At 52.9% G+C, this 26,603-nt stretch overlaps 2 protein-coding genes across 3 annotated transcripts in view; one reads left to right on the top strand and one right to left on the bottom strand.

Annotated features, from left to right (window-relative positions):
* The window catches only part of NME7 (NME/NM23 family member 7), a 255,456-nt gene extending 255,032 nt beyond the window's left edge, over positions 1–424 (top strand). For both annotated transcript variants that reach the window (XM_078441321.2, XM_078441322.2), the window contains exon 12: positions 142–424. In XM_078441321.2, coding sequence (XP_078297447.2) covers positions 142–174 — 33 coding nt within the window. In that variant the 3' untranslated portion in view covers positions 175–424. The remainder of the gene's footprint in view (positions 1–141) is intronic.
* Positions 239–24,203, bottom strand: ATP1B1 (ATPase Na+/K+ transporting subunit beta 1). Its single transcript, XM_060643441.3, has 6 exons — positions 23,604–24,203; positions 18,993–19,121; positions 7,245–7,400; positions 5,361–5,545; positions 2,665–2,745; positions 239–1,681 (listed from the first exon to the last, which is right to left on the bottom strand). The coding sequence occupies exons 1-6, from the start codon at positions 23,698–23,700 to the stop codon at positions 1,418–1,420; spliced, it is 912 nt and encodes a 303-aa protein (XP_060499424.1). The 5' UTR covers positions 23,701–24,203; the 3' UTR covers positions 239–1,417.
* Positions 24,204–26,603: the final 2,400 nt, after the last annotated feature.

Below are 26,603 nucleotides of genomic sequence, written 5' to 3'. Positions count from 1 at the left end.
GCGTCCAGCTCTGAACGAAGAGCTGGAGTCTCGGCCTCCGATGAACCTGTCGCTCTCGTCAGCTCTGGCCTCTGGCCGGCCACGCGAGGGCAGAATTCCCGGGCGAGCTAACGAACTCGTTCGCGTGTCTTTGTCTTTCAGGTTCAGTACTTCTTCAGGATCTTGGATAACTAGCAGCAGAGGAAGCTAAGAGGTCACAGGCTGGGGCAGTCAGACAAGACCGAATCAGGCACAGGAGGAACGTGTTCATTCTTTTATTGTCCATTGTTTTAACCTGACTGAATACAAGATCAACACTGTACTCCTGGCGATTATTATAGATGTTAGAACATGGATTTTGCACTGTAGACGACATTTAACACCGGTCTATGGGGTACTGCATTGCTTTTTATAAAGTCCAAAATAAAGATTTATTTTCAAACAAGTGACTTTGGTTTATTTCATACATTACACTTTTTCTTGCAGAAAAAAATAAAATTGTACAACTGCATAAATATAAAATTCTTCCACCATGAAAATGGTTAAAACATTCATAAAGACACAGCACCAGCGTGTGATGCCTCCAGAGAAAGGAAAAAAGGAAAGGAAGAGAAAATGTCCAAAGCGAATGAATGAGTCCTGTCACTTTGCCAAAGCGACAGGCGATCCAGGTCTCCTGCGCGGCTTCAGAACATACTGGAGGACAAGGGGAGAACGGCAAGACGGCATTCGGTACAAAGCACGACACAACCCATCACCGTTTCGTGTTTTCTGTAGCGTCACTTAAAATTTCAAGGGCAGTTCCCCCATGACAGCCCCCCCCCCCCCCCAGCCCCAGGAAAACAGAAACAAAAACACAAAGGAAAAGACCCGACACCACAGGGAGAGAGACTATGTATGGAGTGTGTTAAAAATGCTCACCGATGGGCCGTTGCCTCCGAAAGAGCCAAACCCAAAAGAACAGAAAGAAAAAAAAAAAGTACCATGCCAGTTTTATTCCCGTTGAGTATTTACACCGTGGACGGCAAACCTCGCTCACATAAAGTAGAAAACAGATACGATAAAACATGGCTTGAAAAACGACCAGGTGCACCTATGGTACCATACACGAAATCAAATACACGAGGCGGCAATACTTAGGGGCCAGAAACACTGCTTACTACGGGTCAGTAATGGAATCATAATTTACAGTAAAAATGGGCACGTCCCAAGGCTCAATTTTTATTCTCCTTTTGTCATTTACAGTAGAATAAATATTTTGTTGCTATTGCTACACTTTAAATTTACATTCTAACCTATTAAATGCAGAAAGCTAGTGTAAAGCAGAGAGATTAAGTGTAGGTCCCATACGTATGACAGTTTATTCAAGACTAGTAGGTGTTTGTTTTTGTATCTTTAACTGTTTTAAATGGCTAGTGGGAAGGATCTGTGCTTGCGATCAGCTCTTAACTTCAATCTTTACATCAAAGCGTCCCTGGAAGCGGTCCTTCTCGCTGTACCCGATGTTCTCACCGAACGCCTTGCACTCGATGCGGATCTCAGTGTCCATGGTCAGGTTGGTGAACTGCACGGCCAGCAGGGGCTGCAGGTACTTGGGCTGCAGCAGCTTGCCGTAGTAGGGGTAGTACTGCAGGGGGAAGCCGGCGTAGCCGCCCAGGCCGAAGTACTCCACGTTCCCAACTCTGTCCTTGTCTTCGTCTCGCTGCAAACCAGAGGGGCACAGGTTGTAACGGCTCGCGGCCCGGGCCGCCGGCCATGGTCGCGGCCGCGACGCGGGATCCCACGGAGCGGCGCGCAAACTGCCGCCCCGGGGGGCCGCCCGCCGTCCCGACGCGCCTGCTCCAGCCTCCCCGGGAGGCCGGGGGACCTCAGCCACCGAGGACACGGCCGCCTCGCGGACGCGAGGGGAGGCCGCGCACGCGCAGGGCCTGCTCCCCGGCAGCCGCGGGAGCGGTCGCAAAAGGAGCCTATTCTCGCGGCGCAAGGGAGGGAACCGCGGCAAAGGCCAACCAAGCAGGTCTCCAGAGCCCGCACCCCGAGAAAGGGACCTGCCACCGGGAGTCAGAAAGCCACCGGTGGTCGCCCAGTGGATGGCGCTTCAGGGGTCTCCTCCCCGAGGGGCTCGGTAACCGCCTCTCACTCTCTTGGCGTCCATCTGCTTTCTCGGCGTGGCCATAAAATGGGGCTGTTCCCAGACACCCCCCTTCCTCAGTCTGCCCTCTCTGTAAACGATCCATCCGGCAGGGGCCTATTTTCAGGTCTAAAGGGAGCACGTGCTGTTACAGCTTTCGTTGTTTTTTCCAGAAAAGCCCCAAACACATTTTTTTAATGGGAAACCGTCCGAAACGAAACAAAACAAAAAGGTGGCCTCGCACGTGCCACACGCCACGGGGGCCAGAGAGGCCCCGTGTGGGCTGGTTAACTCTCGGTCCCGTAAACCAAGATTCCGGCTGATTCGACCCCGATAATTCGGTTTCTTGTTCTCGTGGAGAAACCCACGTACGGTCTGAGTCTTGTTACCGCTTTCTCTCAGACATTCTACCCCGCGCCGCTACGGCTCGATCGAGGCCCGTGCCCTGAAGTGACAGGCCTCGCTTCCCACGTCCAAGTTGCACCTCTAACGGACGACGGTCCCACCCGGTCTCCCCTCCCAACCCCCCCTTTGGTAACTAGGCGCCCCCTTACCTTGCCGGTGCACTGGACGGGCAGGACGTAGGGATTATACTTCATCACTGGGTACGCCTCCGACGACTCATTCTTGGGAGGCTAAAAATACAAACCCACGCCGGTCAACGAGTCTGTGAGTCAGTTCCCACGACTTCTGAAAAACCCAAGGGGGCCCGGAGCACAAACGGGCACCCACGGGGCACGAAGAGTCAACTCCGGTAACAAAGCGCAAAACACAAGTCCGTGCCCGCGTTCCGCGAGGCCACAGCGAGGCTGCGACGCGGCCCGGCGCCACGCGGAACTCCCAGCGTAACCCAGGGTGGCAAACGTTCCTCAAGGACGCTGGAAAATAAAGGCCAACCCGGCACTAATATTCCTCATTAAGAAGGTCGTAATAATTGGACGGAAAGGTTGGTTGACATTTGTTTTGATGAAACTTGGGCTTTCCTCCTACCCCGTGAATAAATCACGCCACCCGGTTCCCTCAAGCAGGTGTTTTTTTTGTTTTTTTTCGGTTTTTGTTTTTCCCTTTGACTCTCCAGGAAACGCGCTGCCATTTAAGGAGCATTTCCAACTCTTTCTGTCAAGTCCTATATGAAAACGGGTAAAGGCAGCTGGGCCCCGCGTGAAGGGGTCTTGTGAAAGCGCGAACCCCCTGAAGGGGCCCAGAGTACACTCTGAAGATCCCCGCCGTGAGGAACCGTCTAGAGCGCTCCCTCCTACAGCCCCGGCCCCAAGCCACCTCAGGAGAGGTGTGATGAGCATCGTTCCCCAAAGACAGCCACCGGCTTGCTCGACCAGGTCAGGACGGGAGTCTCGATAGGAGACGTAACACATACACAGCCTAACCGAAGATAAAAGGGGCAATTCTGTGAATCACTAGAGAACTACTGTTTCTGATGCTCTTTGTTGTAGAACACAAGAAACCGACCATCTAGATCGGACTCCCTCGGACCTTTCGGCCAGCACCACCACGACCGTTAAAGACACGAAGAGAAAATGCTCGTTGATGAAGAAGTTGCGAGAACGTACCCCTCTGAGGGCGAGGCAAAAGGCACCTCGAGGACACCCTGGGGTACCGCACCCTCTAACAAGAATTCCTAACGACAAAACGGGGTGATGAATTAGAGGGTGGCAGCGGGTGGAGACCAGAGACAAACCGGACTGGACAGAAAGAGGCGCCTTCCCTTTGGGCCACCGCACCAATCCCGTTCGTGGCGGAACAGCCCGCTGGGCTAGGCGAAGAGCTCCCTGGCGGATGCAGCCCAGCCGGAAGTGTGACGGGACGCTTCTCACCATCTCTCCTCCAGCACATCCTAACTCCAGTACAAAGAAGACTGAAGTTCTGTCGGGAGCGAGGTGCGCCAGCTTCCGTGGCGGCAGGGCCGTCGCGTCGGCCAGCCGGGCAACCGTCCATCCCACACACCCTCCGGAGACGGTAAAGGAGTTTGAGGCACCCCACTGGGTTCAGTTAGAACTTCTCATCTCGGCCTCGGTTTTCTTTTTGTAAATACGACTCGGGAGCAGCAAGCATCGTGGCCACAAAGTAATGGCACAGAGCAGAAAGCGAATGAACGAGAGCGCCAGGGTCCGGAAATGAAGTTAGGTTTGCTCATGTCACTCAGCACCCCGCAGTCAATTCCTATCAGAAAAACTCGGGGCGCCTGGGGGGGGGGCTCAGTCGGTTAAGCACCTGACTCCTGGTCTCGGCTCAGGTCACGATCTCACGGTTTGGGAGTTTGAGCCCCCCATCGGCCTCCAGGCTGCCAGCGTGGAGCCTGCTTGGGATCCTCTCTCTCCCTCGCTCTCTGCCCCTCCGCCCGCTCGCGTTGTCTCAGAAATAAGTAAACTCAAAACCAAATTTTTTAAAAATATTAACAATTGACAACCCTGCATGGAAGGGCAGTGCTCCCCCACCCCGAGGGTGGATGCGGGAGAGCTGCAGGAAGCAGCCTCACCGAAGGGAAAAGCGCGGCTCTATTTCCCCTGACCTGAAGGACAGAGTGAAATAACCAGTTTTGGAAGAGCAGAGATAACACCAATATACTTTTCCTTCTTTTAAAGAGTCAACTATCGCCCCACCTAACGGCGAACGATGGCAAGGTGCCATTTTTCAGTGGCCTCAAGTCCCGTTTACCCACTCGAAGCTGCAACGGTATCCAAGGCCAACACCACGGTTATCAAAGTTCAGTCTGAATGGTGTCCAGCTTCTCGTTTTGCAGTGAAATCTCATTCTCATTCAGTACCCCCCCCCCAAAAAAAGAAATAAAAAGGACGGAAGGAAGGAAGAGGAAGGGAAGGGAAGAGAAAGGGAAGGGAAGAGAAAGGGAAGGGAAGGGAAGAGAAAGGGAAGGGAAGAGAAAGGGAAGGGAAGGGAAGGGAAGGGAAGACGAAGGGAAGGGAAGAGGAAGGGAAGAGGAAGGGAAGGGAAGGGAAGGGAAGGGAAGGGAAGGGAAAAGGAAGGGAAGGGGGAAGGGAGGGAGGGAGGGAGGGAGGAAGGAAGGAAAGGAAAGGAAAGGAAAGGAAAGGAAAGGAAAGGAAAGGAAAGGAAAGGAAAGGAAGGAAAGGAAGGAAGGAAGGAAGGAAGGAAGGAAGGAAAGTCAGTCAGTCGCCACTGGGGAGACTAACCCTTCTTTCTACGCTCTCCTCACGCCTATGAGATGCTCTGCCCAAATGAAAACGGCTCAAGTTCTATGACTTCAAACATTACTTGCCTTAGGTTTGAAGCCCAGAACTCGGTTGAGCTTTATGAGGACACACGGTTTGCCCTCTTTGTAGCCGTAAGTCTCATCGTTTATTCCGGAGCAATTTCCCAACCACTCGAGCTTGAACCTGCACACTTTCCGCTCTCCCCGTTCGTTGTTGAATTCTCCCCGTTCCTTGATTTCGCTGGGCACATCTGAAAACGCAAACACCGTGCTTACAACATACCAACGACTCCCTCGGTGCCCCCGAGAAAGGAAGCAGAGAGGGTCCCTCCTGGTCACCACGACCCATCCCAAGACCGGGCCGGTCTGCACTTAGTGCTCGGCCTGAACGAAGGCGCAGATTCCCAGCAAACCACCTCTGGTCTCACGGACGCGGGAAATGTCTTTTACCCAAAGCAATTGCTGGTAAATGACCCCACGTCATGGCTTCACGGGGCTTTGATGATCGGGGCGTGATGTGTGGTCTGTGGCCATGTGTCTCTTCCTTTAAATAACGGGTGACTCAGCCAGTGAGGAGACTGAAAGGAAACCCGATCACCCGTCAGCCTCACTGACACAGGTCAACATCACTGAGCTCATGAACAGGGACATTACAATTAGAGCACAAATGAAAAGGAGCATCAGTAATTTTCAGAACTGGGAGGCTTCTGGTCACAGCTGCCCGGCCACGGCTAAGCCGCTGTCCGTGCCCCTAATGAGCAGGTTAAACGGTAAGGAAAGAATTCTTTTCTTCCTTTTCGCCACTGTTGAAGGTTTAAAGACAAATTTTTTTTTTTTTTTTCAATGTTTGCTTGTTCAAGCTGGGACTTCTTCCTGGCATTTGTTCAGCTGAGAAATTGTAATGTAGTATTTTTTATTCACAGCCCGTAACAAAGCCAGAGAGAGAGCGCACGAAATAGAGAATTCACAGTTAGTACAAAAGCATCCTACGGGAAACCGATGCAAACGCCAAAACTTGTATGTATTTCTAAGGTCACAAGTTAACTCTTTTCCCTTCAAACGGTCAAGTGCCTCAACTCAGTCCGCCTCCAGTGAAGTGATTCACCCTAATGACTTTCATACAGGCCTTTGAACATACAGGCCTTTGAGTTACTGCAAAGTGAGACGAAAACCCCTTTTAAGTCCTAAGGAAAAAGGTAGTGAAAATATTTCTTTTACTCTTTTCCGGATGGCTTAACGTGACAGTTCGCCCCATAAGGAGCTGGTGTTGGCAGGACAGGAAGGACAGGCACCGCCTCATAACTCAGACGGACATCCCGTCTAAGTGGGTACGAAAACACGGCTGGATAATGCACAGGCCAGGCAATGTATTCCGGCCAGTGGCTTAATGAAGCCACCCTTCGCCATTCATCGGTCATTTCCTCATCCAAATGCTCGGCTACCGGAGACATACTGCACCAGCCACCCCCAGCAGGGTCTAGGAAGGCCTCTACCCTGGCCAGAAATCATCCTCTATCCGTATCAGTGTAGTTACGGCCAATTATGTCAAAGAGCCATCGCAAGAGAAAGCCCTGGGGGCCGAGGCAGAAATCTGGAAATATAAACAATCGTGCCTCTCGAAATCAATGGGTGTAAGAGAACCGTAACCGTAATTGTGGTCTGTGAGTCGGAAGGGTGCCTGGAGTGTTTTTAAAATAAGATGCTTTTCAAATGCTGATAATCGTAATACTTGAAGCTACATTGTTTCTCCATTGCATCCAAGCCTAAACCATAAAGTCGTCTCGCTTTAAAACAAAAAAAAAAACAAAAAGAAAAGACAGTGTCCTCTCAATATGGCCAGGGTTCAATCACTGAATTACTTCAAGGGTCGATCTTGCGATTGTTAGATAACAAATAGAAACGGGAAGTAAGAATGAACCAACCACAAACGTCCAAGATGAGTCTACTTACTGCCACAATCTTCAAAAATCATTTCATCCTTCTGGGCTGAATCTTTGTACTTCTCCAGGAACCTAACTATGTTGAGCACATATGCCTCATAGCTCTTGGGGTCGTTCGGGCGAAAGGAAATTTCAGTCTTTTGGATCTGAGGAATCTGTGTTAATCCTAGACCAGGTAGAAAAACACAGAAAACTGTTAGTAAGAAGGCAGTCAGCCAAGATAATCCCAAAGCAGGTTCACAACGTACGAACCATCCTTCACTCATCGCACCTACTAAAAAGAACAGGTTAAATTCTTGCCTCTCTTGTAAAATCACTTCTGTGGCACTTTGATTGAGTACCTGAGTACCAGTGACGGCGTCTCGCTATCCTAGATCATTTTACTTACTCAGCAACACTCTCTGATAGGCATTATCTCCATTTTATGAATGAAAACACTTACTGCACGGAAAGGCTAAGCGCCTGGCCCAAGGTCACAGAGAGGAGGTGGAACCAGGATTTCGATGTGTGTATGCAGCACTCCAGAATCCTTATGTGGCCAACAGTCCCACATGCTCGTGGTCAACAAGACGCATACCCAGCTCGCACATCATGCAGGAAACTCGTTTCCCTGACTGCGAGCAAGCCTTTGAGCACAGAGGTCTTTGACTCCTTCCTGTATGGAACAGATGACCACCCCAGACTCTACAAGACTCCAGACTACTCAACGAAGTATTTCTGTGCATCTTTTAACCCAAACTGGATGAACTTGGCATTTACGTGCAGTTGCCATCCTTGCTTTCCATTCCAAAAGCAAGTGGGTATTCTGAGCAAGTCAAGGGCCAGTGGTAAAAATTCGAAGTATAATTACCCTCCCTGGATTTTCACTCTTTTAACCAACGATTTAAAAAATTTTTTTTAAATGTTTATTTTTGAGAGAGAGAGAGAGAGAGAGAGCGAGCGTGCGTGAACGGGAGGGGCAGAGAGAGGAGACACAGAATCTGAAGCAGGCTCCAGGCTGAGCTGTCAGCACAGAGCCCGATGTGGGGCTCGAACTCACAGACCGCGAGATCTGAACCGAAGTCGGACGCTTAACTGACTGAGCCACCCAGGTGCCCCTTAACCAACCTTATAGTCTTTAATTTTCAAAAGCCTCTGCCATCACAAGACTTCCTAAGATAGGTATTTGAATAATACTACACAGCACTATAGACAGGGGCGATGGGTGGTGACTCAATCCACTGCCTTTTTTTTTTTTTTAAGTTTATTTTGAGAGAGAGAAGAAGAGAGAATCTGAAGCAGGCTCTGCACTGTCAGCAAGGAGCCCGATGCAAGGGTTGAAGCCACGATCATGACCTGAGTCGGAATCAAAAGTCAGACACTCAACGGACTGAACCACCTGGGTGCCTTTCAATCCACTGCTTTCTAGCACAATTGCATCACCAGATAAAATGCAAGATGCCTGGTTAAATTTGAATTTCAGATAAACGGTCAATTGACTTTTACAGAAGTATGTCCCACGGGGCACCAGGGTGGCTCGGTCAGCTAAGGGACGGGCTCTTAATGTCAGCTCAGTTCATCATCTCCAGTTCATGGGATTGAGCCCCTTTTGTCAGTTGAGGAGCCTGCTTGGGACTCTCCCTCTCTCTCAGCCCCTCCCCCACTCACATGCGTGCACACGCATGTGCATGAGCTCTCCCTCTCTCAAAACGAACGTTAAAAAAAAAAAAAAGTTATGTCCCATGTAATATTTAGGACACACTTCTATAAAAATCGACTCGTGGTTTACCTGATGACCAAATTTAATTGGGTGTCCCGTATTTTGTTTGCTAAACCTGACAATCCTATTCTAATCCTGGCTCCAGACCCCAGACCCGCCCTCTTTGTGTTGGGCACAACACCCCCAACGTGCCACCTCACGTCTCCCCGGGGGCTGGTCAAACCTGCAGCCCCACAGGCTCCACGCCAGACCTGCCAAGTCGCAACCTCTGCGCTAACGAGCCTGAAGGATCCTTAAGCCTCTTGGTTTGAGAACCGTGGCTCTGGGGAGTTAGAACCGGAGAGTGGTGATCGTGACACAGGCACGACGAAGATGAGCGAACAGGAACTATTTAGCAGCGCCATCTGCAAGGCGGGAGGACAGGCAGGGGCTGGGGCTCGACGGCTGCTATTTTTTCTAGCGACTAAGGGTGGCTTCGAGCTTCAGAAATGCTTAAATCCTGGGGGAGGCGCAGCTCAGGGGGCAAGTTCTTCCATGCCTGCACTTCCCTAGAAGAATGGAAAAACTACGGATGAAGACGGGAAACGTGTGGGGCTGCCCGAGACCAATGACTTGATAAGTGACACGAGCAATCAGCTCAGAGAGGACAACGCGGGACCTGAAGAATCCAGGGGGGTGGAGAGCTGACAACAGCGATGGAGAAGAGTCCAAGGAAAAGTATCGGGACTGGCTCACCCAACAGTCATCAGTTAAAAGTAAACAGCGAATGCTACAATTAAAAATATTATTTTTTAGGTTCTTGCAAACCCCAGAGAAATGTATGACTAGCGCGATTTAAATCCACCTTTTCCTACATTAAGCTGTGACCATTTGTAGCACAAGGAGACAATATGATAAAAAGTGGCAGAAGGGGCGCCCGGGTGGCTCAGCTGGTTGAGCGTCCGACTTTGGCTCAGGTCATGATCTCACGGCTGGTGAGTTCAAGCCCTGCGTCGGGCTCTGTGCTGACAGCTCGGAGCCTGGAGCCTGTTTCAGATTCTGTGTCTCCCTCTCTCTCTGCCCCTCCCCCTGCTCATGCTCGGTCTCAAAAATAAATAAACATTAAAAAAAATTTTTTTAAATGGCACATACCTGCAAAAAATAAAATGAAATAAAATAAAATGTGAGTGGAAGCTTCTGCTGGGATCTCATGCCTGGGAGAGTATGGTCAGTAGGACAGACGCCCCACTAAAATGCGCAAGGCCGGGGGGGGGGGGGGAGCATTCCTGGTTGGCCTTAGAAACCGGACCTTTCGATGGAGGGGACTAGCCCGGACTTGTAGAAGTGCGGGGTTAGGCCCAAGGCCAGAGGTTCACCAGAACCCCGGAGGACGGGGTGTTTTCCTGGAATAACCCTGCAGTCGGCAGAGAGTGCGGCCTGATGGGCACCGACCCCTTGAGGCCCCAGGAGAGCCCGGCAGCCAGAAGACAGAGGCACACGCCTTCCCCTCTGTCCCGCGTCCCACAGGTCTGCTGACATCCACGTCAGGGGCAGCGTGTGACGGGGGCGGGAGTGCGAGCAGAAACCAACATCTGCACGTGCAGGGTACACGGCGTTTCCAGGCTTGGGGAGAAGGCAGGAGACGGGGCAGAGAGAAGGGCGAAGAGGAGATCAGCTATCAGAAAGGCGGCAGGCTCTCCCCTAACCTTCGGGAAGGTGGCGGTGGGGAAGGGGCCGCCGGCTGAGTGATAAGGGACAACGGTGCCGGCCGCGGTCCCTCGGCAGAGTGGCTGACGAGGCAAAACTCAAAATGCTGACAGGTGGTCAGCGAGCCCGGCAGAGATCTGGAGAGTCTCACTCGGGGGCTTTAAAGGAGGAAGGTGAACCTCGAAGGGCACGTTGACAGTACACGGCAAGACTTAATCACGAGGGGCGTCCAGCGCCGGCTGTCCCGGCCCCTTCTGCGGTCCCTCTTCCCGGGGCCAGTCACAGGGCAAGGTGCCATCTCCGGGACTGGGTGACGTGCTCCTCGGATCTCCCAGAGGCAGAAGGACCGCGGGGACAGACGGCGGCTTTACGCGGAGTGCTTCTCACGCCCTCGTGCTGCCAAGTCCGAGGTCTCCGCTATTCGAAGAGGCCGGGTGATGCGCGTGAGACCCCAAAGCATCAGCCGTCCTGACTCAGTGCTCCGGGACCTTACGAGCAAACGGGCACAGCTAGTAAGTGCATCTTTCAGGAGCCTGGGACCGATGGCCAAGGCGAAGTTCACGCTCAGCCAGAGACAAACACCAGTGATTCCCATCAGCAAGCACCTCTGTGGTTAAGCGTCGAATTTGCGGAAACGGCGGACGTTATTACTGCACACCCAGGGGCATCGCGGGCCCAGCAAAGCTGTACGCACCTGGCCTCGTGTGTCTCTAGACAGGGCCAAGGAGAAATCGTGAATATCACGTAACGGAATGCTACCAACTTCCGCCCAAGAGCTCGAACCCTTCGGTAAGTGTGGCTCACATCTAAGCCCCACAGAGCCTGTGCGTTACCATGTGAGACACAGCTCGAAAACGCGTGAAAAATCGGCGACTGTGAGGCCGAGAAACCAAGAGGTAAAATAGTTAAGCACAGGGTCTTACAATCCTGTGACGTGCCCAGCTGGATCAGACCTTGAGCCAAAGTCACTGCCCTGTCCTTTCCACGTGAAGGGATACCACAGCCTTGGGGGAGAGGGAGGCCAGCAGTGACAGACCGACCCCAGGCAGCTCAGCCATGCCTTCCTGTCTTTTGTAGGCTAAAGTCTCCCTTTGGAGTTTCCGAAGGATCTCGAAGGTGTAACTGCCATAAGCTTTAGTGACCACCCTTTTAAGATACCCAATTTCTGATCTAAAGGTCGCTTCCAGAAAAGAAGCATCCATGATTTGGATCAGGCAATCAGTTCCTCTCTCTAACCCCTCGGCTATGGAGCACATACAGTCAAGTGGGGGCACGATCAAGTGTCTGCTCTCACCACCCCCCCCCCCCCACCTCCGAGGCTGGGCAAGGTCTCACTCCATCCCCCACCAGCTCTGCCTCCCCTTTTCTTCATCCAGAGCTTTCTGGCCTGAGAAGTTCTTTTCCTGGAATCTCTCGGACATCAATCCCCTCGCCTATTCTGTTCTGGGTGATCTTAATTAGGAGAGGTCTCTGATGGGATCTTCTCCAAACCATTAGGCAAATTCTGCTATTCAAAAGTAATTTCTCTAGAGCAATTAGATCCATTCAAGAGACAAATGAAAAGACCCTTGACCTGGTATCGAAACCCTTTAAATCATTCACTTTACATTATCAGACTCATGGGAAAAAAAAGACAGAAAGAAATGCGATCGAATTTGGCAACTTCGTTATTTGGAGTCCAAAGATTTCGCGGACACCCTCCAAGGGCCACGTGAATCCCACCTTGCCGACCGTATTCTCACTAGACTGGATACTTTACTCCACGCTGGCCACTCCTTCAGGTTGTTAGTCAGAACTTTAGACAAGGATGAGCTTTGTTTCCAGTGGTAACTCCCAGAGGCCAAAGATAGCAGAACACCCAATCACCGGCTTGTGGTCTCAAATGATATTCCAGGAAACAGATACAACCTTTTGCCTCGCCAGTGTCCTGAACTTGAATTGACATTCACCCTGCTGAGTTTTATATGGCTTTGCCCTGATGGGGCCGTTTGCCTTAAATTACATTTTGCTTATTATGTGACAAAGCCACCTAGAAGGACTGAAAGAATAACTTGCCTACGTGAAATGTTCGTATTTGGTTTTTTTAATGAGCACGTTAGCTTTACGTAAGAGTTGGGAGTTAAAACAACAACTACTCTTCGGCTTTGCAGTTGCTTTCCAGAGCTACGCTTGCCTTTCGTTGGTTCCCCGTCTCTTGAGCAACAAATCGGGAGAACGTTCAGTTTTTGGCTTTAGTAGGTGTTCATAGCAGGAGGTGGGGGGGACTAGCAAGTAAAAGAAACGAGAAGAGAAAGGCTTTCCAGTAAGAATTATTTTTGTTTCCAAGTAGGTTTACAATGTAGCAAGTTTATGAATTCCTCAATCTAACTTGTGAGTCTGAAGCATTTAGACTCGAATATGGCCACTGTGGCCTCGTGAACCGTTATTCCAGTGAATCCGGAAGCACAGCTGCCTGGACCAGCCATTTAATTCACCCCACGGTCACCAGACCAAGAACTCTAAATAGGCATCATTTTCCACAGAAACCCCCAGGAGGGCACCCATGGTGACTAATGAGGGCACACAAGGCAAAGAAACACAAATGTAGCCGTGCACACGGTCCGTGCATACCATTTATCTCCTGCACATTCCAAGCTGATGAGCAATCGGGAATTTTAAAAAACTGGGGGTATGATGTTGTACAGAATCTGGACGTGTATCCATACGCACACATGCACACACACCATCTTCCCCCTTCGGCATTTTTTTTTTTTTTTTTTAATGTCTGCAAGGTAAGTATCGATTTACCTAACAAAATTCAGGGAGGGCACAGGGAAAAAGGTGCCTCTGTGCTTTCTGGAAACTAGCAGCCTTTGCCCCGCCTTCTTCGTAGGCTCAGCTTTTGACGACCACCTGGGGTCAGCCACAGTCACATCGACACCCTCCCAGAGGCCAGAGAATTTGCTCCCTTTGGAAAGTCTTTTAAAGAAGAATTGTTGGATTTTCTCTAGAGCCTGCCTGGATGTTCAACAACGCCTGGCGTGAGGAAATCTCTCCTCCCGTCTAAGCTAAATGCCACACGCTTTGGTGGAAGGCCCTCCTGCACTTCTGGAATCACCCTTTATCATCAGACTCTTACCTACGGTCCTATGTTCACTTTCAGGTGAACAGAGAGAGCATTATTTAGTTCAGGGGACCTTGGAAGCACAACTAATTTCATAGGGACCTGTCTTTGATATTTGTATAGCTCATAATTGTGCTTGTTCCTAATAAAAGATACCAACTTTTATAATGGGAAAGTATAGACAGACAAAATGTAAACAAATAGCCAAACCCTACTATTTTACGTTAAGCTTTTCTGTTGAAGACCGAGCTGAAGAACAAGCGTATGTAGCAGATTTGACTCGTCTAGATACGAAACGTAACGTTCGCCAAGTGGCCAATGACCTGAAGTAAGATATCCTACATATCTGATGATGTACATTCATGCATACACGTGGGGAAGGGCACACTTTTCTGATCGGAAGCCCGTAGATGATAGACATCCCTAGACTCTCCCTCGTCTCCCCAACTTCTCTCGCGGCCTGTGTCGGATGGGCCCTGGGGTCGCGAGATTACTAGAATAAACGCCCTGAGCAGCCCAGCCCATCCGAGGTCACCGCAGGCACCGTGAGGCTGGTGCTCCTTCCACAACAGAGTGCGCACGGCACAAAAGCTCTGAATGAAATTTCACGGATTCAGCATGTTTTCCCCCCGTTATCCCTCCATGTTATTTGTTGCCTGGTCCTGCTTGTCAGAGGTCACCGCTCTGCTCACTTGTCTAAAATGAGCACCCAGAGTGAAGCTCATTTTTCTGTGGCTCCAAGAACATTTTTAAGTTAATCGTCAGGCGTCCTGTGTACCCAAGAGCTCACTTATTAGTTGTATCTTGGTCTTTAGAAACGAAGAAGGGCACAGGCAGGCGGGCTGTTGAGGCCTAACAGTGAGGCGGGGACACTCTGAAGAATGAGTCTGGAGTTTGCCACCCTAAACCCAAACTGTGCCCAGACTAGGGGTCTGGACAGTAGCTTCTGGAAATCTCAACTGCCACCAATGCCAGCTCATCAAGAGCCCCAAACTCTGGGGGCAGGTTGGCAGGATCCATCTGAGGGAGGGAGGAGAGAAGGAGGGAGAACGTGAGAGGCGGCCAGGCCGGGGGAGCCCCGTACATTTATCGTGTCGGCTCCCAGATTACAACTCAAGAGGATCTGATGGAAACAGCAACAGACAGACAGACACACAGACTTTAAAGCCACTCTGTTGGCACTTTGAAACAGCAATTCACCCAAAGTAGAAGGAAGCCACGTGTTTCCAATTCTCCCCCTTGAAATTCGGAGTTTGAGAAAAATAAGCAATTCTGAGACCGATGTCGTGATTCCTCAAGAATTCTGCTTCATTACGCTGAGATCTGCACTACAGCGCCCTGTTCCCTCTCACGGTCCAAACGAAATCACACCTGCAGGGGGTGCCAGTGTGGCCTGGGCTGCACCCCCTCCCCCCGCCCTCCCCCACCCATTCTGGGTACCGTGGCACCTGTTAATAGTTCTTTTGGCACCCCCTATCACTTCAAAACAAAACGAAAAGCCGTCCCCACAGAGCTGGAGAGGAAGAACAGGAACACACACCCACTTACCAGGAAGCAGGGCGGCTGGGAATCTCCCCAGACCGTGACCTGCACTTCATTCCCCTGTGACTCCGGGAGCGGAGCTGGGGGAGGGGCGGGCGGGTGGAGGAGGGGACCCTTCCAGGATAGCGCCCGGCAGGCAGCAAGGGGCGTGGGGGTCACGTGGGGGACCGGGGTTGGGAGCGTGGGCACGTGCGGCCCCCGTCCTCTCCAGGTCTGGCAGGGAACAGAGTGAGGGGGTGCCACCAGCCACCGGTGGGGACTTCCCGAGAGGGTCTCCCAGGGAGAAAAGCATGGCAGGGCCCACCCGGCCAGCATGGGTATTTTGAAGGGAGCGGCTGGACTACAGAACAAATACAAGGTCACTTCGATTTCACTTAAAAAAACCTCTCAGCAGGTTTCCTAATCCAATTTCTCCCGAACGCTTTTCGTGGAGAGCCAAGATGCTGTTCACTTCGTGAAACCAGTGTGGACAAAGCAGCCCTGAGGGGTCACCCAGAGCTCAGTCTAGAAATACTGAATTCAGTACCTGAAAGGAAACCGCTGCCTCCAGTGCAAGAACAGAAGTGGCTGCTAATAACTACCCTTTGTTTCATGCCACGAGGCTGGCCACTAGAAGGTCCCATTCACTTTACATACACTTATTAAATCCTCACAGAGTAGGAGTCCCATTCTACAGATGAGACAACTGAGGCTTAGTGAGATGAAGTAGGGCACGGAATGGTGGGGACTGTGTCCACCTTCAAAGTTCCTGCTTTTCCTTCTCAGGTCAGCTTGACAGTGGAAACCTGTACCGTGGCTTACGAACTTGAGGCTGCCCTCGTATTTAGGTCAAGCGATGTCAAATGGCCAATAATCAACCATTTCTGACTCACAGAACAATTTGGTGTATTTCAACCTCGTATGGCAGCTGAAGCTCTCCCTGTGTGCCCTCCAGGCTGTGGGGCCGACCCGTTCCACTATCCCAGAGCAACACGACGACTCTGTAAGGAGGGTCCCAGGCACGAAGGGCCACCATCGCTCAGGCCCAGAAACAGCACGCTATCCTTTTTTTCGCCTTAAATTTCACCTCCATTCTGTACCTTGGTCCCCCCCACTGAGACTTCCACGTTCGGCCTATCAGCTTAGCCAACATTACAGTCAAACCCAAATGTCCCGCACGATCGCCACCCTTCCATCACCCTTTCATCGGGCCAGGATCGCACGTGTTACTTAGACGAGATCTAGTTACAAGGTAGCGAGGCGTGCTCAGGCTCAGAGTGAGTCAGGCCCGCTCTGTGCTCCTGCCTCCGACACCGCTAATAATAGCATCGGTAAGTCCGTAAATCTTTAAGTGATGTACCAAGTCTTTCCCACTCACTAGCTTCGTTTGACTTAAGCATGCGGGGTTCGTGAAATCTACAACTTTCACGATAACGGAAGCTTGGAGCTACCGACACTGAAGCCGAAAGATCGCCGGGGCATTCTTCCGCAGCGTGTTCGGCCTGCAGACCGAAGGAACAGCCTGTCAGAAACAAATTCTTGAGCTCCGCTCCGACAGATGCCAGGGGGAGGGTCCCGTTGGGGTCCCCTCGGAGCACGCACGACGGTGCCGGGATGCACTTCTCGCCACCAAGGGCTCTGCCCACCTGGCCTCCCTGCTCCAAGGCCACTATCATTTTCGAACGAGCGTCACGTCCCTTGGGAAGGTGAGGGTAAAAGGGGCTGGGCCTAGACGCTCCTGGCAAGGTGGTGGATGAGGAAGAAAAGAAATGACGAAGATAAAGGGCCCAGGCAGCAGGTCAGGGAAGAAGGGGATCCGAGGAAGCACTTTTCCTATGACTCGGGCCAAAGAACGGGAACGCATATTTCCACAATGAGACACGAGCAGTGCTCTGGAGAAGCGACGGCCTGTCGGGTCAGCCCGACTGCTGAGGACACTAAATATAGGGACGAAGAACGTGCCTTTTAGGAAGGGGCTGAAGGAGGGGGAGGGAGGTGGGGAAAGAGGGCAAGGACCGAGCACCTCACCAGATTTGCGAGGCAAGGTCATTGGCAGGTCCCCGCTTAAAAGGTCTGGCACTTCTAGCCTTTGCTTTTTGAAAGTGAAATCACCCTTTCTGCAAAGAACGGGAAGAAAAGGTTTACTTTTATCAGGAGGCTGACTCCCCACGGTTTACACAGACAAGGAGCACTTTTTTTGAGGCTAGGAAATTAAATGCTTGGCTTTGGAGTCAACCTGCAGCTTTCAGTTGGAGAACAATTATAAAGTAGCATCGTAATCAAAGAACCGCTTTCCGAGGGCTTACAAAAATAAAAGAAAAATAAGGGTCTGCACAAATTTATAGGACGCTTGCTAATGCTACCACAAAAATCCCACCAGGAGGGGACATGCCACGCCTTCCTGTCCCAAAAGCCGCGTTCAACCTGTAAAGATCCTACATTTCTCTGCACACACCAGCGTTTCTGCTTCAGCCTTTCCACTCACCTACCGATGTTGGGAAACAGTTGCTGGAAACTGTGGATTATCAAGCAGGTTAAAGTTGTTTTACATTACTTACACGACTGGTTTTTCTCCCCCGCTTCCAAAATCCCCTAGATCTAGATTTATCTGGCCATGTCTACGGATTTCTAATAGCGGACGACTATTTGACTTGGCGCTGGCCACCTCCGTGTTCTGGAGATCTTCCTTGGAGTCCTTCACACCCCAAGAAGGAGATGGGCACAAGAAGTTTGCAACAAACTTCCCACACTTGACCAAGGCTGCTCAGGGCCATGAAGACGGCCTCCAGACTGTCACCTAATGCAGCTGTTACTAAACACTTGCCAGGGAAAATGGAGAGGGGACACGTCATCGCCACCCCCCCCCCCACCCCCCCCCAGCGGCAGCCTCAAGGTCATTTATAACGCAAGAACCCGGAAACTGCGCAACATTTCCTGTCTCTGGGTCCTCCCGACAATGAATTTGAGAAGAGCCACTGAGCACGGTCGGGTTTGTGGTCGCCCTCTTGTCTGGTCTTCCTGCCAGCGTCAGGCATATGGGCAGTGGGCCTCCCCAGGGCACGGTGACGGCTGTGCACAGCTCCCAGGTCACAGCTAAAGGAGACAGTGAAACTGCAAAGTGGGTCTAGACAGCCAAGCAGTAAGACTCCTACTGAACAAGCAGGTACAAACACGGAGAAGTGAGAGGAGAGTGTGTTGTCGTTCAAGGTCAAGCTAAGTCAACAGCAGGTGGGAGAGTGGACTCCTGAAGCCGTGGCTCCTGTCCCTCTGGGTAACTGGCCACTTCCGAGCTTCTCATCATCCCTAAAACTAACTTCGTCTTGCTAAACAGGAGCTGAAGTGATTTTTTTTTAAAGGATTTATCAGAGTCGCAGTCCCCTCGAGAAAGTGAAAAATGCGCCTGAGCCTGAAGGGCCCTGTAGTGACCCCACTAACTGACCTGCTGGGCAGTGGGGGAGGTCGCGGCCTCATCGGGAGTCCCGCAGCTGGGGAGGGTGCAGGCTTGGGGGCGGGCGGGGGGGAGGCTCTTCACCCCTCACCGCAGAGCTGGGAAGACGCGGGGGAGCCCCGGAGCTGTGTCTGCAATGCGGGCAGGAGGCGTGGCCACAACACTGAGCAGTTCTGCGTTTTCCTATCAAACCAGGCTCGGTCTACCAGCGCGTTAACAGACAATTTTCAGAAAAATGTCTTCTTGCGTGAAAATGTGGCACCCGTCTTTCCCGTGGAAGAGCTGAACGTATTCGCGTTACCTGGGGGGGCCACCCGGTCCTGGTATGTGGGCTGGAATTCGCTGATGGTAAGCAGCATCACTTGGATGGTTCCGATGAAGATGCCAGCCAGGCAGCCATAAAATATCACGTAGAACAGAAGGATCTTAACTGCAAGGAGGACAGACAGAAACAGAAGGCTGTGAGACAGTCACACCCGCAGAATGAAAGGCTAACCTCGGAGATGAAGGGACTTCCTTCCTGCCTTCCCCTCCAGCCTGTCTTTGGAGTTTCCTTTTCTGACACTGATTCAGAGAGTGGACCATACTACCCCCCACCCCCCCACGGTGGGGTAAAAACAGAGACAGGCAGCCCTCCGTTACTGTGTGTGTGTGTGTTGGGGGTAGGTAAGGGTAAGAGGAATGTTCTGCTAGAACTAAGATTATTTACAGGAAATAATTTTTCTGCCTCAATAAAAAACTGTTCATGAAGATCACCAATAAAATCTAGGGCCATGTTTGTGTGCTTATGCAATGCATCTCAAATATGACACTATACTCCCTTAGAGACGTAGGTTTTCTTTCTTTGCTTATCCCTTGACATTTTGAAACTACAATCCAGGCTCTGCGGCTTCTCCAAACATTCGAACGCCTGCAAGTTTTTCTGCTGGGATGGGGCAACGAATGCCGAGAAACCGCGTGAAGCTCTTCTGCGCTTTTCTGTCTCCCCGCCTCTTGATGTGTATGACGGACTAAACACACTGTGTTTTCCTTCAGGGGCGCCAAACAAGGAGGAGGGAGAAAAAAGGAAAAACCCTGTAGTAAAAACGGCAAGCGTATTTTTATTCCATATTCTGCCTGGACCCGGAATACTGACTGGCTCGACGAGCTGCATTTTCTTTTTCCCACAGCTAGCAGGACAGCAGGACACGGGCTGAGCTGGCTGCAAAAGCAAAAAACACAAGAAGCAAAACAGCACGAAGCCCACAGACGGGAATGAGGCTATCAGTTACTGGTTTACGAGGATTATCTCCCCGATTAGCCACATAGTAACAGGCTGTACTAGGCATCGCCCGGCAGCCCCAGGCCGGCCAACGACTCGCCTCGAACGCAGGAATGGGAGCAGGCGAACCGGAAGGTTATCGAGTCCGAAACAGGACTGCGCGAAGGAGCCTCGGGTTACTTCTCAAAACCTCCACATCTCAGGCGGTGAATGCTGGGGTCCTCGGGCAAAAGTCCAGAACAAAACGGAACAAAAGCCTCGTAGAAAAGAAGAGGCGGAGGGACGGAGGGAAAGAGCGGGCACACTGTCACAGGAGGTAGCCACGTTGCCCTTGACCTGCATTTCAAAGCCCAGCCCTCCAACCAGCAAGTACATGGTTCGGGAAAATCATGCTGGAGCGTTAGTAAAACAATCCAAGCCAAACGCACCTAAGACCAAAGTGTTTAATCGTTACCCTTTTTCTCCTCTATCAGGAAAAAAAAAAAAAAAGAAGGAAGAAAGGGAAAAAGGCCAGGCCACAAGCAAAAGGTAAGAAAAGCGGAAAGACTGTATGATCCGGAGCCCCAGCTGCCCGGCTCAATCACTGCCTCCCGGCAGGACAAGGGTTAAGTGCTGCATTCTGTATCCAAGCAGCAGTAGGCAAATGGTAAGGCTGTGACGTCAAGAGATCTGGAAAATTTTCCAGCGACCGCGCTCCTAAGAGGTGCGAGAGCTGGTATAACACGGTCAGCCAGGAGCTGTTGCAGCCGCTTCTTCTGTGGCCCCCCACCTCGTCTCGGTGCTCTTAGCTTAACTCCGCTTAGCTCTCCCAACAACTGGAGCCGTTTTTAATGCTCGTGCCGACTCCACACACCTAACTCTAATGACTTACTTAAGAAGGTCCCTAATTGTGGCTGCAACTGAAAATACAAACAGAGCCCCGGGAAAATTAGTCCTTTTGCAGGCACGCTGATGAAGCTGACGAAGATCCAGCCTTTCCCTTCTTTTCCACAGCATACCCTGAGAGAAGCGAGGGATTTTTCTCTTTTGCTCCAAGATGTCACTTAGCAAAATCTCCCGAGTTACGGCTGTGAACCAAGGTCACCTGGTTAGAGGAACGTGAACGTCTGGGGGGCCCATGCGGGGAGCTCACCAGCACGCAGGTGACCAGGGGCTGCTCAAAAAGAAAAGCTAGACAGATTGTACCAACTGGCCAGGGTGACACAGAAGGTAAGTTTTACAGGCATTTTCCCCTCTTAAGCAATGTGTCTTCTTTAAAAAGAAAAAAAAAAAAAAAAAATACAAGTAACCTAGAGATTTCCCAGTTAGAAAAAGAATGAGTACCCTTCAAAGGGTCACGGGCAAAAGGAGACTGGCATCTGGGCCCAGCGGTAAACATAATAAACACCTACCAATGCCTGCATTAACTTAATGAAAAGGTGGAAACCGCAGGTGATTTGCATGCTGCCATTTCTCCAGCAGGTGACAGGCAAGGCTCCTGCGTCCATCTTGGTGAAAATCTACCTATAAGCAAAGCCGAGCCAAGGGCGACCTGCCCTCGTCCCAAGGGCATCCATGTTGGGCCCAGTGCTGGAAAGGTAGCATTTTGTCCACAGGGGACAGCGACTGCCGCCACTGTCTCTGCTACGAGAGGGTCTGTCGTTTCTTACGTTGCCAAACAAGAGACAGATGAGTGCAAAACCCAAACTGAATTTTTAGCCCGGCACCTGTACCTTGGAAAACAGAAGCTAAGATGAGACGGGCAGAGACGGGAATCCCGGCGCCTGCATTCATAAATCAGTGTCTTGGCACCTTGCTGGACGTGGGACCGAGACGCCAAAATTAATACACACACGCGTGTGCACCCATTTTCTCTCACACATGGGAGGTGCTGCCCCATTAAATGTCAGCTTAAAGAACAAGTCTGCCCATCCTGCCTTACCTTCTAAAGCAAATATTATTCTGGAACTGGAATGAGGAAAGAAATCTATTTTACAAGAGGGGCAAACAAATTTCACAATATGCCCGGAGTCCCAGGCAGCCCCTGACCCACGACAAGGCTGGGGTCCACCTGCCAGGGCTGGAGCCTCCAGTGCGTCGGGGAGAAGGGGGCCCCATTCCGCAGTGCACCCCCGAGGCCTCGCTCAAGTGAGGAACGGCTAGATCGCCCCGGCAGGGAGCTGGTCACCCCCCACACGCACCCCGAGTTCTTCAGGTTTTCCCTTCCAAGTTGAGAAAACAGTGAGCTATCTTTATGCCAGAGAAACCATGGCAATAATCCCACTGAAGAACACAGCCTCCTCCAAGATAAAATAAAATAAAAAACACAAGCTAAAGGACCTCACTTTAAAGACCTACGTCTACCATGACTCAGAATACCTATGCTGCTTCCTTGTAATACCTTGGAATGCGGTTTCACCTTGACTAACCTTGAAGTGTGATGCATTATTAACCCTTTGCTTTTCAGCCAAGAGACCCACGACAGGCTGCGTTTTTTTTTTTTTTTTTTTCCTTCTTTGCAAAAATCATACATCTAGCTTCTTCCAATTCAAAATGTCAGCCAAGCACGGTTTCCCTGACTCATTCTCCTGTGATGGCCACAGATCCTCCCAATCAGGAACACCGCATCAGGCCCTAGCCAGCGCACCCTCACTGGCTGCAGCTGTGGTGGTGGTGGTGGTGGTGGTGATGATCCTCCAGAAGGAGGGGGCAGTGATGGGGCAGGGAGGGGGCAGTGATGGGGGGGGGGGGAGTTCCCTTCTTCTCTCCCTTCTGCAGTCACGACTCTTCTGCATTTGCCTACAACTCTGCCCTTCAAAATGACCTTTAAAAAAAAATGTCACCCTTCCGGTGGAGGGAGGCGGAAAACAAGGTATCTCATTTTCAACGAGGGGGGAAAAAAAAAAAAAAAAAGTCCATCCAGTCAAGCAACAGGCTGCCCCAAATCTTGTCAGGTGGGCTGAATCTGCCTCTCTCTATGCCGTTTATTTCTTACGGTGATCAACCCAACCTACTGATTCCGCATCTGTGTGTGCAGACATTGAAAACATCCAGACTTGTTTCGGGGCTTCCTGGGCCACTTCTGGGCTGTAATGACTCCAGGGGAGGTCACTGGGATAAAGTCTGGGCACAGCCAAGAAATACTGCAATGTGGATGGGTTCTGCGCCCCCCCCCCCCCCCGCCACCCCCGCCGCGCCTTTTGAGGTACATATTTAGACTAGAAAACTGCTATAACACACAAGCTCGCCTGCATCCGATCCGGTTACCATCGTGAGGTTCTCTCGCCGCCTCAAATCTCAATTTTTAGGACTTGGGACATTGACTAAGGGGACAGCCAAACCTAGTCTCCCAGGGCCTGACCATTCCCAGGAGGGAAGGGTTCGCGCGAAGCTCGGACAGATTGCAAATTACCAAGAAAAGACCGTGGCAATCCGTAGAACCTTCTGCCCCGCGCCATCCCGCCCCCCACCCCCGCGCCCATCCTGGGGGCCCCCGCATTCCGCACTGGATGACAAGCCCAGGCCCGCGCGCTCGGAGCGGCGCCCGCCGCCGACCCCGCTCCACCCTGGGCGGCGGGAGACCCGAGAAAGGTCCGCAGAGCCTGCGCAGGGATGCGCCGCCCGGGCCGGGGAAGGCACCGTGGCGGGGAGAGCCGCGGGCGCCGTACTTACACCAGCTGCCGCCGGTCCTGCCCAGAAACTCCTTCTTCTCCGAGTTCCAGATGAATTTCTTCCAGCTGCCCTCCTCCTTGGCTTTTCCGCGGGCCATGGTGGCGGGTCAGCGGCTGCCGCGGGGGCTGAGGGTGGGTGAGTGCGGCGCGCGCCCCGGCGTCCTCCCCGGCTGCTGGTCGGCGGCCCCGGCCCGGCTCTCCGCAAGCTGCACCCGCCGCTGCCGCTGCGGCTCTCCGAGTGCCAGACGCGCGCCGGAGGGGCAGAGGCAGGAGCGGGAGGAGGGGGAGGCGGCGGCGGGGGCGGAGGGAGGGGCCGCGCAGGCTGGGCGGCTCCGAGCCCCGCACCTATTGGTGGGCGCACGGCCGCTCGCGGGCTCTCTTTGGTCCGCCACGCGCTCCTCTTGCCCTTGGGGGTTCGGGGGCTCAGCGAAGCCGCAGCTGCCGCTCCCGCTGCCACTGGGGCCGCGCGCGTGCTCGGCCCCCGCCTCCGGTGACCTCTGCAGAGACAGGCAGTGGGGGCAGGAGAAAGTCAGAGGGAAGGACGGACAAACGGACCGCGGCGCGGCCTCAGCGCGCCCGCCACGAGCCGAGAAATTGGCTCAGGGCGCGAGCCCTACCTTTACTATATACCGCGCCGGGGCGGCCCGGGGCCCCGCCCACTAGCGGCCCGGCGGGCCAATCGCGGGTGCGGAGGAGGCGGGGCCTAGGGCCCGAAGGGGCGGGCGCGGGGACGGCACAAAGGAGCCGCGGCCGCGAACGGGGAGGGCTGGGGCCCTGGGGCGCGAGGGGCGGAGGGAAAAGGACGCGCGCGCAGGCGGCCTTGCGCAGCCCCCTCCTCGCTCGCGGCTGGACGCACGCCCTCCTCTGCCGTAGTGAGGCGCGGGGCACCTGCGTCGCCCGGCGGCCCGCAGACGCCCGGGGACCCCGGGCCAAGCTGTCCTGATCGAGTCCCTCCCGCCCGCCTGCCCGCTGTCGCAAGCTCCCGGTCTCCCTCCGCTGCTGGTCCACCCCTCGTAGGCCCTGGAGGAGTGGGGGAAGGTCACTCGGGGACGCCCGAGAGTCGGGGACTCTGCCTGGCTCCTCCCCGCCTCTCCGCTCCGGCACCTGGCGCCCCCTGCGCGCTCCTTGCCACTGCGGTTGCAGTTCCGGCCGGTCCCTCTCCTTGCAGCGCCAGCCCAACCCGCAAGCCCTGGCTCCTGACTGCCTGCTGCGCTTCTTGTGGGCGGCCTGAGCCGCCTCAAGCAGGACACTTGCCAGACCCACCCGGGGCGGCAGTCCGCATCCGCGGGGTGGAAGGGGTAGGAGGCGGACCGCTCGCCCCCAGTTCGTCTTCCCTCGGAATCCCGTCGCACTTCGCGGCGGCCTCACACCAACCTAGACCCGGGAGACGATTGTTTGCACATGACCCAACCATTGAGGACTCTCTTCCGTGCCCAGCAGGTGGCTGGTAGTCTCACGGACGTGCTTTCGTGCCCCCTTGGGCGTCCTGACCACTCTCTTGTGCTGTAAAATCCCTGAGGCCAGAAGGAATTAGGAAGACCCAGAAGGAATTAGGAAGACCCAGCACGAAGGGCAGGACGTTGAGGGGGCAGTCCGTCTTCCAATCCCTTAGTTCCTATAGCTGAAAAGCCAAGCTGCTCGGTTTCATCTCTCTCTGAACCCTTGAGCAGCTTCTTACCCGGCCCTCTCAAGGCAGTGACACAGCAGAAATCGGCAGGGGTGCCTCCGCAGTGTCTGCGGAGAAGCCCCATCCCCAGAGAGCAACGAAACCCATCCTGGACAGGATGGGACAGCCCTGCATCACCCCGTACAGGGACACTTGTCAGGGCCACCTTTCTGTCTCCAAGGTCAACCTTGTAGGTCTAAGGACAAGCTTGAGCTGCTACAGAATGAGCTCTCTCCCACGGATCCTTCTTAAGGCCCACCTACAAGATCTGCCAAAACCTGAAAATCCCTGAAATTCTGAAGAGAAGCAGCCACCTAGCCCCCCAGCCCCAGAGGGACTGCTACATTCAGGGCTCTGTCAAGGGCAACTGGGAGAACAGAGAACAGCTCCATGAGAGAGGAAGCCACCCCCCTGCTTTGCCCCTGCAGTGTTTACATTGGAAAAGCCCCAAGTCGGTGGGAGAACTGCGCAAGAGGCTACACCTGCAGATACGATGTCCCTGGTCCCTGTCCCAGTAGAAGTTACCTCGTGGAGGAGTTTCCAGCAGGAAAGATCCCCGGGAAGGGCATTTGTTTATGGAGTGTTGGCTGCACATAAGAGGGAGGAAAGCCTGTGGGCAGAATCCGCAAAAGGGAATGAGTGAGGGGAGAGGTGGCATGGGAAGGGACGAAGGGGTTAAGGGAGGGCGTGCTGCCCTTGTGCATACTCCTGCCTCTCACCCTGCCCATCCTCCACCACGGGTTCCCCTCCCCACTCCCTAGCTCTTCCTCTCTCTTCTCCAGTAGAAGCATTTGGTAAAACAGAGGATGTGGAGAAAGGCTCACGGTGACAGATTTTTAATTAGAACCCCCATTTCTTCTTGAAAAGGAGGTGCCCTACCTTAGCTTTCTAGGGCTGTGACAAATGCCAAGTAGACGGATTGCTGCGTCTGGCAAGGATGAGCGTTCTCTCTTGCCCTTGACCTACTGTGTTCCTCTGGGGGAGACTCCCTCTTCATATTTTAGCTCCCCAGCTTTGCTCATGCTTCCCGCTCTGCATGTAGGCTCTTCCCAGGCGCTGACAAGTCCTGCGGGTCGTGCCTGCGCAGCCAGTGAGGGCTCCCGTTCTCAACCAGCCTCTGCCAGGCTTCCTGGGAACTCCGTTATTTCCACCCCAAACTCGGTAGTGCAGCTGGAGACCATGACCCCAGCCCTGGGAGAACCAGGTTCAGCCACTCAGACCATCTAGATGTTTCACCCATGTACCACATCGCCGCAAAAGAGCGGCCTGGTGAAGGGCAAGACAGACCTGCGTTCACAGTCTCAGTTTTCAGTGCTCGCTGGCTGTGTGACCTTG

The sequence above is a fragment of the Panthera onca genome, chromosome F1 (assembly GCF_046562875.1).
Source record: "Panthera onca isolate mPanOnc1 chromosome F1, mPanOnc1 haplotype 2, whole genome shotgun sequence".
NCBI classification, from domain to species: domain Eukaryota; kingdom Metazoa; phylum Chordata; class Mammalia; order Carnivora; family Felidae; genus Panthera; species Panthera onca.
Note: the sequence above shows the minus strand (reverse complement) of the source record. Positions and strands in the feature narration are given on the sequence as shown.